The sequence below is a fragment of the Ammospiza nelsoni genome, chromosome 1, assembly GCF_027579445.1.
Source record: "Ammospiza nelsoni isolate bAmmNel1 chromosome 1, bAmmNel1.pri, whole genome shotgun sequence".
Classification (NCBI taxonomy): Eukaryota; Metazoa; Chordata; class Aves; order Passeriformes; family Passerellidae; genus Ammospiza; species Ammospiza nelsoni.
The window spans coordinates 27,683,075-27,698,324 of record NC_080633.1 but is presented as its reverse complement, the minus strand read 5'-3'; the positions used below and the strand labels follow the sequence as shown (position 1 = coordinate 27,698,324).

General features: G+C 40.1%; 1 protein-coding gene across 5 annotated transcripts in view; it reads right to left on the bottom strand.

Annotated features, from left to right (window-relative positions):
* PHF14 (PHD finger protein 14) overlaps positions 1 to 4,478 on the bottom strand; it is a 161,078-nt gene extending 156,600 nt beyond the window's left edge. For 4 of the 5 annotated variants that reach the window (XM_059476047.1, XM_059476039.1, XM_059476056.1 and 1 more), the window contains exons 1-2: positions 4,337 to 4,478; positions 3,739 to 3,849 (exon numbers count right to left, since the gene is read on the bottom strand). In XM_059476047.1, the coding sequence (XP_059332030.1) occupies positions 3,739 to 3,849; position 4,337 (112 nt within the window). In that variant the 5' untranslated portion in view covers positions 4,338 to 4,478. Of the gene's footprint in view, positions 1 to 3,738; positions 3,887 to 4,336 lie in introns of those variants that run through there. The other variant, XM_059476032.1, reaches the window with a different exon arrangement.
* Positions 4,479 to 15,250: the final 10,772 nt, after the last annotated feature.

The following is a 15,250-nucleotide window of genomic DNA, read 5'->3' as shown; positions in this document are numbered from 1 at the left end:
CATAGGAAAGGAAAAGTGTAATCTCCACTGTGCTAAAAGGAAACAAGTTACATAAAGATAATGATATTTGCAACTTTTTATTTCTAGATCAAGACACAGTTTTTTAAAATAGATAATATATGCATTTATGTAGATCATTTCTTGTTTTAAAAACAGATCTTCCACTGACTTCAACTGCAAGAAAAGTACATAAGTACATAATATATATGCATATCAGGCTTCACACTCAACACCAAAAAAAAAAAAATTTAGTCAACAAGTCTAGTAGCAGAAGTAGTGACAGGATTGAGTTCTTCACAGGCAACATTCAGTTATTTTTTTCTCAGCTACACTGCAATAGGAACCAGTCCTTAAACTCACACGTGACTGTTGCTCAGGGACCACTACATTCCTCTGTATGATTTCAATTTCAGTAAATGCACTGAGAAAACTGACTGAATTTACTGATGAGAGAGAAGAAAAGTGGTAAATTCTTGCTTTGGAATCCTGCTGGGAATTACTCTAAACCAGTACTCAGATTTCTGACATCAGTGTATCTCCAGCTGCTCGCAATGCAGGAAAAAAAAGGACTCCCCAAAGCATGCTGTAGTTAACTTACAAGAAAAACTTCAAATAACTGACATGTATTGTAAAAGATACTATTAAAAGCTTTAGGTTGAGTATATTTCAGCACCACCATTTCAAGTCACATGTTTGTACATTCCGACTCCAAAGGGACAGTTCTTTTGATTGATCCCAAATTAAGATTACATAGGACAGTTTTTCTAATGGAACAATTTTTTCAAAATGTTTACAGAAACCACTTCAGAATATGGCATCACTAATGGAACAGAGAAGCCATTAAAAATTACTTTGTTCAGTATAAACATAATGAAAATCCCAGAGGCTTGAAAACTATTTACATTAAGTAAATTTACAAGAATGTAACAGTTCTAAATCAATTTCTCTAAAGAGATGTCAGAATGTTGAGATCTTTTAAGCAGAAAAGGCCAACTGATTGCTGGTATGACCTAAATCCAAAAGAAAAGAAATTAATTACACTGAAACCAAAAGTCCATGTTGCCTGTGGAATTTTTGGTGGAAATATGGGCTAGGTGATTTGATATATTTTTTATAATGAAAAAATGTACCAAGGTGCCAAGACTCTGAAAACAAAAAATCAGAAATGCCTGCTGCTTCCTAAAAGTACTTAATAGCAACTTCTCCAAACCTTACTGCCTTGCATATTGCCAGAAATCTGGCAGAACAATGAAGGTGTGTAAAAGTTGAGGTCTTCTGGGTTTGGTCCCTATACATTTGCATAGTATCATTTACTAGTACATATCACCTTTAGGAGATCCTAAAGCTCACACATATGGACACAACACAGACATCAGGGAGAAAACAATTTCAGAATTCTTTTAACTCCATAATTAAATAATCCTTTAACCTAATTTTCAAATTTTTTTGTTGTTTTAAACACCTATACGTGCATTTGTGAATGAAATAAACATAAACCTATGTCATGGACCTGTGGAATTACCAGAGTATAATTAATGCTCATACTCAATGCAGACTGTTTCTTACTTCTGACACACTTCCTTTTGTAAGCAAACTATACAATGTCATTTTGAACTCAAACAAATACTAAACACTGATTTGCAACAGACTGCTCATGGAGAGTCCTATATTTGTATGTGTGTGTGTATATGTGTATGTGTGTGTGTGTAAGAAAATCCCTTTATTTAATCACTTCCTCCAGCCAAATTGAAATTGACTAAGTGTAAACAAATTTAAAAGTATGTTATACCAGCTTCATTTTAAACCAGTACAGATGTTCTGATTCAGATTTCCTGCAACTATTCATTTAAACTTGTATTACATGTAAGAAACTCTTATTTGTAGTAACTTTCTATCCCCCAACTTCTCCAAGCCCTCACAAATTTCCTTTTCCACACTGATAATCTTCATATAAAGTATAAGATGTCAAATTCTCTTGCTGTTTCAAAGTGTTATTAGACAGAACATTAATTTCTCCTACAAATGACAGATATATGTTTGGAAATGCTAAAACAACACTTCATGAGATATAGCAACGCAAAACAGCAATTAGAAAAAACATTTTTAGTAGAACTTGGTTTTTTCCTCATATGCTTGTTTCAATTCAGTGTTGCATATTTAAAGGAAAATCCATTCAACTTCCTCAAAATGAAATTGATTTTGAAATACACTCAAGGCTAGATACTGACCAGCCCCCTCTGTACATATACAATGTCCTAAAAGTCAAAAAGGATAGCAATTACAAATTAATTTTCTGCACTCACAAAATGTTGAGTCAGAAAGCTGTACACATTACTTTTAATAAATTACTGTCCTTTGACCAACTAATATACTGCTCTGAATCATGTGTTCATCACCCATACTCCCTTTCCAATCCTCATCTTCCCTTAAATCCTGCCTACATTATTGTTCCAAAACACAGAGATTTTCTTTAGTAATTAAAAATCATTTTCTTTCATGGCAAATTATATCCTAATTCAAAAGAAAGGATCAAAAAGCCTCAGAACAGAATTAAAAGAGTAGATGAAACAAGCCCCCAAAAGTCTGAAAATGAAATTGTAAGATGACATCAGTTTTACTCTCTTAAGCCACTGCAGCCTGCTTACCAGAACAACCAAGGGAAATATATCTAAGTCTAGGGGAAAAGGGGCTGAGAAGAACAACACCAACCACCCAAACCAAAACAAACAAGGAGCACTAGGGCATACTTTAAACCTGACATTGGGTGAATTATTATTAAGAATTTTTAACTTCATCAGAGGAATGCAGAGGAACCTGCCAAATGCTAAAGAATAAGCCTTTAAATGGGAATATTTTTGCACTATACATTCACACAAAAGATACACCAGCATCCCAAATGCAGAAATAACAAAGTCAAGTTATCTGATAAGCTGTCGTAACGCTTCCCTCACATCTTATACATCCTGCATATTCTTGTTAATTTCCCTCAGCATACACCACAGAACATCTAATGTGCAGTTTATTGACCAACGTGGTCCTATCCCTTCCTCCCCTTTCCTTCAATATACTTGAGTTTACTGATTTTATTTTGGCCATCTTGTCTATTTTCAGTTTTTGTGAATGCTCACTGCAGATATAGGAATCTGCACATATAGAGAAGACTGCAAAGCAACAACTCTCTGTGATAAGGACTTCCTTTTAGTATGAAATGTGTACACTTTTCTGCATATTTCTATCTGAATGGACATCTTAAGTTAGTCTATTGTAAAAAAACAATAAAAACCAGAACAGATTATCTTTTTGCTTTAGGTTCTTACTCACCGAATAGAATTAACCTTGAGAAAAAGTCAAGTTCATAAGTCCAAAACAAACTATTATCCAGACTTGTTCAAAACAAAATGGCTTTAGGTTCTTATTTCAATACTAAATACAGTGACTATTCCAAAAACTTCCCTACACTGAAGAACCCAAAAGCAGCAAATACAGTTAAGGCAGTCTGCACAAAAGCTACTCAAATGTTTCTACCAAAACTTGCTTCACAATCATGAGGTTTCTGTTGTAAAAAAACAATCACGACTGAAGTATTGATTCCCAGTTATCCAGTCAAGTCACTCCCTTCAAGGGGCTCCAAGTCCCAGCAGACTCACTACAATTCTGCCTCCTAAATGATATTAAATGAGCAACCATAAACCAAAAATGAGATAATTCTGAAGAGAGGAGATGAGAAAACATATTTACCTGAAGCATCTCCAACTTTAAAATCACTGTCATCAGAGCTATCATAATCTAAAGCTTCCAGCAGCGAAGCTGCCAAAGGCTTCACCTGTCTCCTCTTCGAACTGCGGTCCACTGCAGGGAAAAAAACAGTGTTGTTACTGGCTGGCATAGAGAGCGCTCAGCACCGCTAAGGGCATTTAAATTACAGGCAGCACGGGCGTGCCAGGCAGGGGCAGTCCCAGAGCGGGCGGCAGATGCAGCCGCAGGGTCCGGGGACAGCCGCCGCCACAGGTGAGGCCGGGCAGGGTCGGCCCCGCCGGCGGAGCGCGGCTGCTCCCTGCAGGCGCCCCGCACCACCCGGCTCCGCGCACCGCGGGCTGCCGCGGCCCCGGCAGGGCTGCGCGGGCGCTGGGGAACATGGTAGAAGCATGGTAGTAGCATCCACCGGGAACGAGCCGCGGCGGGATCCGCCGGGCACCAGACGCAGCGAGACGCGCACCGGGACCGTGGGACGCCCAAGAGACGGCGATGCGCCCGCTCCCCCGGGGGCGGGGGCGCTCCGCGGGCACGGCGGCGCCCCCGCGGGGCGCGGCCGGCAGAACCGCTGCGGATCACTTACTAAAGCCTGCGCGGGTGGGCGGCGGGCGGGCAGGGGCCCTCGGGTGCAGCGCCGCCGAGCCCCGGGCCCCTTCCCCAGACAATGGGCACGGCGGCGACCCGGATGCAGACCCGCGCCCGCCCCGCCGCCCGCCCCGCCGCGCAGGCGCCGCCCGGGCGCGTGCGCACAGCGGGGGGAAGCCGGGCAGCGGCGGTGCCCGCGGGCCCGCCCGGCCTGGCGGGGTGGCGGCGGCGGGGCCGCCCGGAGCGGCGCTGATCGCACACGCTCAGCGCGGAACCGCTCATTGTCAGGGCACTGCCTGTCAAAAACAGCTCTAAAAACCACCCCGGCACTGCTCCATTTCCCCGTGTGGAAACGAGAAAGCGTTAAAACAGCTGTTCTCATTTATCCCCTGCTCGAGGAGCTGAGTTTCTCGTGGGCTCTGTTGCATTGGCAAGCTCATTCCTGAACTTTTGAAGAACAGCAATCCAGTGCATTGGGAAGAGAAAAAAAAATTGGGAAGAGATGTTCAAGGATAGGTTGGATGGGGCACTGAGCAACCTGGTCTATTTGAAGGTGTCCTAGCCCGCGGTTGGAACTAGGTGACCTTCAAATCGTTCTGTGATTCTATGACAATACAAATTGTTTGACCGCATCACATGAGTCTGGAAATTTAAAAGCACAAAACAGTTAGAGGTGGACAGCAAAGCCAGCAATGTGGGCCATTGCCTTTGCAAGAGTCTCAGCTTTGCCTCGGTTGCCAGGGCTGTCTCTGGCCCCTGCGTGCACACTTTCCAGAGTCCCCTTTGCCTCTCCCAGCACACCACCAAAATGAGCCACCTGCACAAAAGTTTTAAAGGAACTGATGCTCTGGCTCACAGCTATTTTTAAGAGCTTGAGAATTGGGAATAGTACTAAACAGGAAAGCTTCCAATAGGATTGTAATAGCTTTAAAATTGGAAAATGTGTGTCTGAGAAACGACTGCTCACTTTTTAAAATTTTAAAGGTTTTTTTTAAACCTTAACAAAAAATATAATAAAAAGACTAAATAAGGGAAAATTACAATGCAGGGAGCCCCTCTGACTCAGCCACATGCTCTTCAAAATGGATGTTTCGCCTTTTATACCTCTAGCCCCTCCTAAAGTCTTGCCAATTGACTCCTTCCTTGCTGTCTAGTGGTGGAGATCACTTTCTTACATCTTGATTGGAGGTCGATATTACTATAGTAACAAGCCAACCCTCCCCAGATGCCCTACCACCAAAGCCATCCCATGATAACAATGCAAGGGGGAAGGACATATTACATTAACATAACTATGCATCTACAAAACTTCTCTTTAAATACATATAATGTTCACCCCTTAATTGTGAGAGCCAACTGCCTCATCACTCATCTATAACATGTTTAATGATGGATAAATGTAGGGCCAAACTCGTTCTGTGGCAGTACGGAAAATCACGCTATGAAAAGCCAGTATCCATAAAGGAGACACAGGAATCTGTAACTTTATTCAAATAAAGAGAGACAGTCCACTGGGGCACACAAGCCCGCAGGATTTTCTCTCTCAGGGTTTCAGAGGGCACAGCGTCCTCTTATCCTAAACTCCCAGCTGTGTGTTGCTCTGTTCCTTTCCCCATTGGCTGAGGTACTAGGGAGGTACAACTGCCTACCACACATTCCCCCCTTGAACCAGTCATTTCACCCCAAAGTTCAGAAGTTCAGGTTTGTGCAGACCGACTTCTCTGTTTCAGGAGTCAAATTGGGCTCTGTAGCAAATCTGCTGCTCAAAATTCAGTGCAGCAGTGTGTATGTGGCCACTAAGGCGAAGTCCGGCTAGCTGAGGTGGCCGACACCCCAACTGCATAAAGTGCCAACCCCCTTTGGCGTCCTGGCCTCAGGCTGGGCTGGATTGCGGACTGGACTCACTGCTTAAGGACGAGAAGAAGGAGCCGCACACCTTGCTGGGGGCGAAGGTCGGTTTATTCGATGACACAGGGGCACCAACCGAGGAACAGCCAACCAGCAAAATGGCCCTGAGGAGCGGGAGAAGTAGGGTTTTAAAGATAGGGGGGTGGATAAGGGAGGGATTCACAGCAGACCAATAGGGAAAGGTATAGGGAGGAACTTAACATAATGGGCATACAGAAATATCCAATAAATACAAAGTAAAGGAGGGGCCCCGGGACCACAGCCAACCACAACCCCCAGAGAGAAGAAGGTTCTCGAAGACTAGGAGGAGTGGGGGGTGATTGACTGGGCCCAGGGAGGAGAAAAAGTTTACTTATAAGGAGAAATAAGGGAGGAGAAATCACATAACTGACTGACAAACCCAGGGGCAGGGGTAACCATAGCAACAAAACTGTCAGGAGGGCTGTGGCGGGAAAACTGGGGAGGGCAGAACCATCTTACATTGGAAAGGGGGGAAACAATACATAAAATGGGGGAGCAATACAAAAAACTTAACAACACATTACAACAATTCAGAAACTCCCACTTGTTCCAGGAGCCAAGCTGAATGGGCTTTGTAACAAAACCGTGCTTGAAGTTAGTAGAGACATTAAGACCCATTTCAAAGATGTTAATTCATATTGCTAATTCAAGTGAACTCCAAAAATCTCTAATTCACCCATACCTTCACTCATGGAATTGTTTGTAAAGACATTAGCACACATCTTCCCTATCATGGTGAAGAGTGGAGGGGACATAAAGTTTGGCAAGTATATGTTCTGTGGCCAGAGCTTGGGCTACATTTAGCATAGTGCTGCATGTACCAGAGCCAAAACTCCTCCTGGCATTGCAAAGATGAGTAAGCTTGTTGGTGGTGTATAAATATAGCACAGAGATGGCTGGTTAGTATATGATATAATTATGCAGCTGAAATACTTTCAACAATAATTTTCTGTGTCTCTGACTTTGAGTATTTTGGAAGGACAGAAAATTCCAAAGGTAAGTGTGAATTCTGTTTTAATTCTATGCTTGAGTTTCTTGGAGTTTTTGTAGCATATTACTACATCCACAGCTGATGTGTTCACACTGCTCCTGCTCCCTCCATCAATTCTTTGGCTACATAGGAGGTGTGGCTGCAAAGTGAATTATTTTCCTGAATCTGGTTTTGCCAGCCCTACCCAAATATGCTATTGGCCAATGAACTCTAGTATTTTCTTCCAAACTGACCAGCTTTCCTGTTCAATGAGGAGTTGTGTATGTCAGCTTTTCACTCCTTGTGTATTTTTTTTTCCCTTTTGACTGGCAATCCCTATCCTACTATTTCCCTTCACACACCATTTCAATCTTCAGAGACAAGTAGCAGGGCTCAATCCTTTTGTTGAGACTCTTCAGATCCATGATAATGGAACGTACTGTGCAGCAGCACGTTCTGCTGAATCTCCTCCCTGCCAATGGACAAGCCTCTGCTTTTGTCCCATGCACACTGATTGGCACGACAGCCCAAATCACATATAATAGGAAGGAACAGTAAAAAGAACTGCCTCCAAATTTGGCCCACAGAGAAGCTCAGGCTGAGCAGTGCAGGCAGCTTCAATGAATGAGAGCTTTCAGCACAGACAGTGGGAGAGGAGCACCCTGTAGAACAATGGAGGAATTTATGAATCCTTTAAATAAGAATGTCAAAGCAGATGTATGGACTTTCAGTTCAGCCCTCTGGGACAGGCTGCAATGCTAGGATTATTCCAGACTCTAAGGATATAGTTCTGGCAGGAATAGGTGATCATGTTGCCCGATTGATAAATGACACAAAACTCGGCTAAGTTTTGTGGGTGCTTTATTAAGGGCCCAGGGAGCTGGGGGACTCACGTCCCAAAGCCCGAGCCCCCGATTTCATGTATGGGTGCTTCCCTCTTATACGTGCGATTCACAACAAAGTCTCCAAGAAACAGTTCCCCATTCCCCTTGCCTAGTCACTGACCCCTTGTGATACATTCCTTGGTTCACAAACAAGATCATTAATCTTCTGCTTATCTTATTCTAAGAGCATTGTATGCTGCCTCCAGACAGGTTAGCATTCTTACTTTCCTGCACTAGTTTAAATGTTTATTAAATCCCTAAGACTACCTGCTAGGTTACACACAAAACCCAACACACTTTCAACGGCTACAAAACTACTTTTTAACAAACCAGTTCACACACAACTCACTATAATTAAACATTTTGCTAAATTTCATTTCTTTTCCAACAATCAAACAGAAGTTAATTGATGGCTGCCTGCCTCTGCTCCTCAGTAGCACCTCACATTCCTAAACTGCTCCTTCCTCCTTTTCTCTTTTGTACTCTGTCCCATGACTCAAGCCCTCTTAGCCTGTCTTACGTTTTCTTGTCCCAAATATTTTTCCCTCTCCTTTTTTCCCTCTCCAAAGGCATATTCACACTTTCATTTCTGAAAATAACATACACACACTCTTTGTTATCTTCTGTAGTCAGCTTGCATGCTTGCCCTCATTCCTCAACAGGAAAAAACCCACATCAATAAAATGAAAAGAACTGTAAAGTGCCTAAAATTTATTCACTGTTTCTCTAACCTTCTGAGCACTGCAAAGACAGGGCTTACTAACAAATCATCCAAATGTAGTAATTAGAAGTAAATAAAACATACAACACAGAAATTAAGTAGAACTACCAGTTTGTATTTTGTTCATCATTCTTTGGAAGTTTCTAGCTATTAAAACAACTATTAAAAGGTAATTCCCCCTTTGTAGATGCTAGTAGAGTCAGATTATTTCAAGTAAGGGAAAAAGAAGGGAAAATTCATGCTCCAAATAAAAGAAACATTCAGAATGTCTGATTTTATTTCTGCAAGGCCTTTGCCATTCTCAGCAGAAACCCTGGGATGTTGAAATGTTCAGTTGCCTTTTTGGTAGAAGAAATGTGGTATTACTGGCAAACTGCTGGGAGCTGACATTGCTATATATATCCATTAAATAGATTCTAAGTGTTGCCAGTTTAGCACCTTCAAGTACTACCCTCATGCACATACAAAAATTCATCTCAAAAGAGAATTTTTAGCGGAATATTGTAACGATCTGAAATAGTATATCTAGTATGAAAATGTCATGGGAGCTCCATCACTAACATAATGCCTAAAAAATGCCTAGGAATATTTCAGTATTTCAGGTCATGTCAAACACATCAAGTCTTTGAATTATCTCAGCATTCCAGTGGTTGTCTTCAGGCTGAGCCTTCAGTGTGCAGCCTGTTGCAAGAGTAGATATCTGAATTTTCATTTCAGTGCTGCTGTTCAACTGCTGGAGAAGGAGAGAAAACAGTATCTTCTGCATGTACTTTTGCCTTAAGAAAAAAGGAATCTTTGTTGTGGCTCAATAAAGACTATTTTAGAAGGACTTACACAATAGCAAGTCAGCAGAAAATACAGTCACACTCAAATAAATTATTCTTAGTTTAATGAAATTGGTGAGTTTTCAAAGGAAAAAGTGCAATATTTCCTCAAGTAGGGGATAAACTCAAAGAGTAAGTCTGTTTTTAACTTATCTGCCAACTGTAAATGGAGAATAATAGTATGAAATCTTGTATCTGTTTTTTTTCCTTTCAGTGAGCAGACAGTTAAAGCCATGACCTACCTGTCTGAATCCAAATGGCAGACTCTTTTTTTTGTCTATCCAAACATCACCATGCTTAGCATGGAGACTGACCTCTTCAAATATCTTTCCAAAGAGAAATCTTACAGCTTTTACACTTTAACTGTGCCATTACAGCAAACTCTTTCAGTGATCTCTTTTGTCTAGTATTATATGGTAAAATATAAAGAGAAAAAGACTGAATCAGATGTTCTTGCTTTTTAAATTACAAAGGGGAGAAAATTCAGTATGAACAGTCTCTGAACAATAAGACTTTGAAATAAAGTGCAGACAAGGTCTACTTCAGTCAAACACTACCAGGAAAAGTTCCCATCGGACATTGAGAGATTTCTTGCATTCCTAAGGAATGCTCAGCCTCAGTCAATTAATTATGAGGGGGTTTTGATTACATGGTACACATGTAAAAGAGTCCAGGAAAAGTGAAAAAACCCAGTAAAACCCAACAGTATGCATCTTCAGTAGAAAAGCTTTCTGAACAATATAGATATATTTGCATACATATTACCCTGGCTGTATGCCTACCTACTTAGCCACTATGAGACTGTCACTGTCACTCATACCCATACAGAGGACATCATCCTCAACTCAAACCTCACTGCAGATTCTGCCACTGAAGTCATGCCTGAAACATTCCATGTAAAACATACCTCACATGCAGCTTTCCTATCTCCCATTCAGCTAAAATTCTTGTCTAGGCTCATCTCCCTTCTTGTTTCCATCAATCTTCTCTTTCTCTGGTTTTCAAAAATGCAGCTCTGATATTGCCATATCTATTGTAATGATTCTCCTCAGCTTCTACCATGTTTCTTTTCCATTTTTATTTTTCTGGTGAATCTGCCTCTGCTACATCAGTCATAAACTTTTTGAGTTTGATTTCAGTACATTTCACAGATTACTCCTTCTTACATCTGCCATTTCTTTACAGCAGATGAAATTTGCCATACAAATGTGTTTAACACAATATATTAGCCTCTAGTTTGCTTTGAAATTTGTGGGCTCTTTTCTAATCGTTCATCATATTTAAAATGTATTCAATGTGTAAATACCTGCAAACTGGTATTCATTTTTCCTCACAAATACCCTTCTACCACCATGCTCCCTAACAATTTTGTACAACCAAATGAATATTGTGTCTCATGTTGTCCCATCGTTTATTTGTAGAGCTGTTATACAATGTAGCAGTGTAGCAAGTATATGCTGCTATAGCTGCCTCAGTTTCTGATTCTTGTTCTGTGTGTGTATTACCAAACCATTTGGGGCAGATTTAGTATTTCAATTATTGTATAGTTTTTCTGTCTATGATTTATATCAGATGTGGCAGAATTTTGAGTCATGATTAAAGTTCCCAGACATAAAAGCTATAAGAGGAATATTAATAATTTTATCATGTGACTTTCAGACAATGAGCTCATCCAATAAGCCATGTTCTTCTTGTTTTAAAAATATAAATATGTCCCAAAATATTGGGACACTGTATAAAGAGACTAGAATACTAAATAACAACAACAAAACAAAGTATTATGAAAATTTTAAATTATGCAGATGTTTTTCTTGTTCAGATTATAAGGTATATCTATCCTAAGTGGACAGCCAGAGGGAAGTAGGAACAGAGCAAGTATATATGGTATTATACAGTAATTTCTCAACTTCTGGTTATTTTCTATGTTGTGTCTTGTTTCTTTTGTAGGTTGTCCATTTAGTGGCCTGTAATGGGTCTTTCTTTTAAAACTTGTCCATTCTCCCTTGTAACCCATGTAGAGTTCTTTAATGCCTCAATATTATTACACAGAATCTACTATTTTCTGTTTGAAAACATTGTTTTGTTTGCTTTGAACCTGGCTCATGTTATACTATACCTCTCAAGTCATCTCTTTCCCAAGCTAAAGAATCCCAGCCAACACAGTCAATTCTGTGTCTGAGATAGTCTTCAATTCCTCCAATGCCTTGAAGTTCCTTCAATGAACTCTTCCCATCTATATAGACAGCCTTTTGGTAGGGAGAGGAGAGCACTGGAATGCAGGCAAATAGTGCATTTATTCAGTTTAATAATAATGTTTTCTCTTTTGTTATCTGGTTTTTGTTCTCTGTTTCTTCCATGTGATTTTTTTAGATTCTTTTTTCTTGGGGCATTAAGGGAACATTGACTGCACAGAAATGACACCTCCATAAAACCATAATGATCCCAAGGTCTTGTTCCTAAGCCAAAGCAGTCAATTCAGAGATCGTCATTTTATGTGCAAAGCTAGGATTTCTTGTCTTCAGAAGCATAGGTTTCTTCACATTATCTATAATGCACTTTATTTCCTTTGCCTTTTTCTCTATTGAATTTAATCTTCTATTTTATTTACTGTCCAGTCAAGTAAGAATTTACATCACTAGTAGATGAACCACTTTATTCCTGAACTCTTTTAGAGTTTTTGTGGTTGTGCTGGTTTCTATGTATTTTATGAGACCATTTTATATATTTTTTTAAATATTTTATCTGTAGCTGCTTTCACAATAACTTCAAATTCAGACAGATTGTCCACTGAGCCCTCTCCACCCAGAGGACTGTACTTTAGCATGGGAACATCTTCATTTATTTTTCATGAAAAATACTGATGGACAAAATTAATCTCTCTGAGTACATTTCATACAAACTATCTGCTGGGGCAATGAATGCTGCCTCTTTTTTTCCTGTTTCAAATATATCTTATGACTAAATCTGATGGTTTTATCTTATTGATTCTCAAATTGTTTTTCCATTTTGACAAATTAATCATATTTTGACATTTAATAAATTAAACCTTATATTCTTTTAATTTTCTTGTTTTAAATACAATTTGAAAGATTCCTTCCTGCTCACAGTAGTCTCCCTAACTTTGCTGAAAAGTGATTTCGGCTTCCTTTTATATTTCCTCTTTCATTTCCATAGGTGGTAAACACTAATGCTGTGATTCCAGTATAGTGTCATCCAGTAGCTTACATGCCCATCAGAATTTTATTCCTTGGACTATCCTTGGAAAGGGGAATTGGAGGCACAAGAAGTAGAGATCATGGGCTGAGATAAGAACAATTTACTGGAAACAACAATGAAACAAGAAAATAAACAGTAACAGCAACAATATTAATCAAAAAATGCACAAGAAAGAGATGAGTGATTCACGTGCAAAACATTCACCACAGGGCCCAATCCGACCACACCATACTCCCCCAGCCTGGAAGTGAGACCCTTCCTCAGTCTCCAGAAAATAATGTGAGGTGCTACAGAATAACCTTCAGGTGCTAGTGTCGAAGTGAGGGGGAGAACGACCATCCTATAATGCATCGAACTCCGATTTATTGATCGATCAGTCACTTTAAATAACAGTGTTAATTAACTTCATGCATATTCCAAAATCCAGGTTTACGATAGGCTGACAGAGAAAACTCTAACCACTCCTTTTGTTTTACAATACTGATAATTGTTTACACAAAACTAAACCAGTGTTCCCACTGTGATATGAAAGGTTCCCAAAATTTCCACATCTGTTCCCAGGGTGCCATCTTTTCCCAGAGAAGGTGTTACACTTGTTATGGGAAGACTGTCTGAGAACCTTATTGTTTATAGAGTGATGCCTGAGAGAGTCTAATTGTTTATAGTAATCAGGCTGGGAACTGCTTTTGGAACTGCTTCGCAACTACCTTTTACTTTTCTCTCAATTGCATGGCTTCATGGCCTTTTTCTTTAAGCCATGCTTGAACTAAACTCCCGACATGCTAGCCATCCCTCCTCCTGGCTACTTCAGAAACTAACCCTGGCCTGGCCAAAATGCTGTCATAGAAACCTGAGTCTTTAGCTTCCTTGTTTGCTTAAATGTTCTTCCCTTTTGTCAGTAGTACTGGTACACCACAGGCAGTGGTGTAATATTGATTAACACCTTCCCAGCAGGTCTTAGGAGCCTTTGCAGACTCCCCAAGGGTGTTTGCCAGCTGGTAGTCACTGTGCAAACCTGAAAGTCTCATGGGATCCCAAGCCTAGCTGTCCATAAGTGCCATGACAGATTCTTCTGCCAATACAACCTTTATCTTCCTCACTGCTGGAGAAAGAACTTATGTGCAATACAAGTAAAGAATGTCATTCCATTATTTTTTAATAATCAAGACTTATTGCCTCTTAACAAGATATGAAAAATGTGAACATAAGCCAGCGATTCCCACTGATTTCAGTGGGCTCTGGCTCAGGCTTTTAATGACGCTGACGGATACACTTTTTCCAGATGTAGTCTTTCATCCATCAAACCATTCTGTTGTTCTGAGGAAATCTGGGATGTAAAGAACATCTGCCACAATGAACATAAAAAGCACAGACCTGCTGTTACTAATGGGAAGTATTCTAAGGGTTTGGATTAAAAAAAAAAAGTTAATTAATTTTACAAGAATAATTACTTTGAATGTGAGTGCCAATGGCCCTTCTCACATAAAGCTTTTCCAATACAATCTTGTTTTGGTCTTGCTGAGGACAAAAAATGGTTCACTTGTTCTGACAAAAATCTTTGTGAATAGCTGTAAAATAAATTCTACTGAAGGGGTTTCTATAGCTTCCTTTTAAATTCTATTTACTTATTATCTGTAAACAAAGAAGCTGATTGGCTTGGATTTGTATGATAAATTATAATGAAATAATAAAACCTCTAAGCAATCAAGAAAGGAAATAACTGCTTTTAATGTCCTCTGTTAAAATGTAATTGTGACATTTAGGAATCAATTTGCTGTTTTTTCTAACATTCATTATATCACTCATTAGCACAATGTTTAGCAAACACAGAAGATGTATTTTACTATAACATTTTATAGCATCTAATCTCTTTTTAATCTGGTTTTGCCGAATTGTGCAGGTTTTTTTCTTGGAAATTTGTATTTTAAGAATTTGAGCTGATTTAAGATCCAATTTATTGCAGAAGAAAAGACAATCAGTTATGCTAGAGCTCCCCTTCATCTAGACATATATACAGTTTCCTTTGTCTTTTAAAAGGGAAAAGCAATCGCCAAGACATGTCTTTGTTCAGGTTCCCTGCTGGCAGCATATGGCAAAGTTACTGGCACCTTGCCTGGAAAACACAGCAAGAACTGGTAGATCTGAGCTCATTCTGGGGCTGGGGAGAAAACGGATTACCGTGAAGGCCCCTCTTACAGCCTGTGACCATCCGTGGCTCGGCAAGAAACACAAGTTCCTGAAAACAGATCTGGGAAGGTGAAAGAGAAAGAGATTTTACCCTCCTGAGTGATGGCACAGCCCCCAGAAGAGTCCATGCTAGAGCAGGACCTTCAGAGGTCTTGATGTAATTCTGGTTTATGTGCTACTG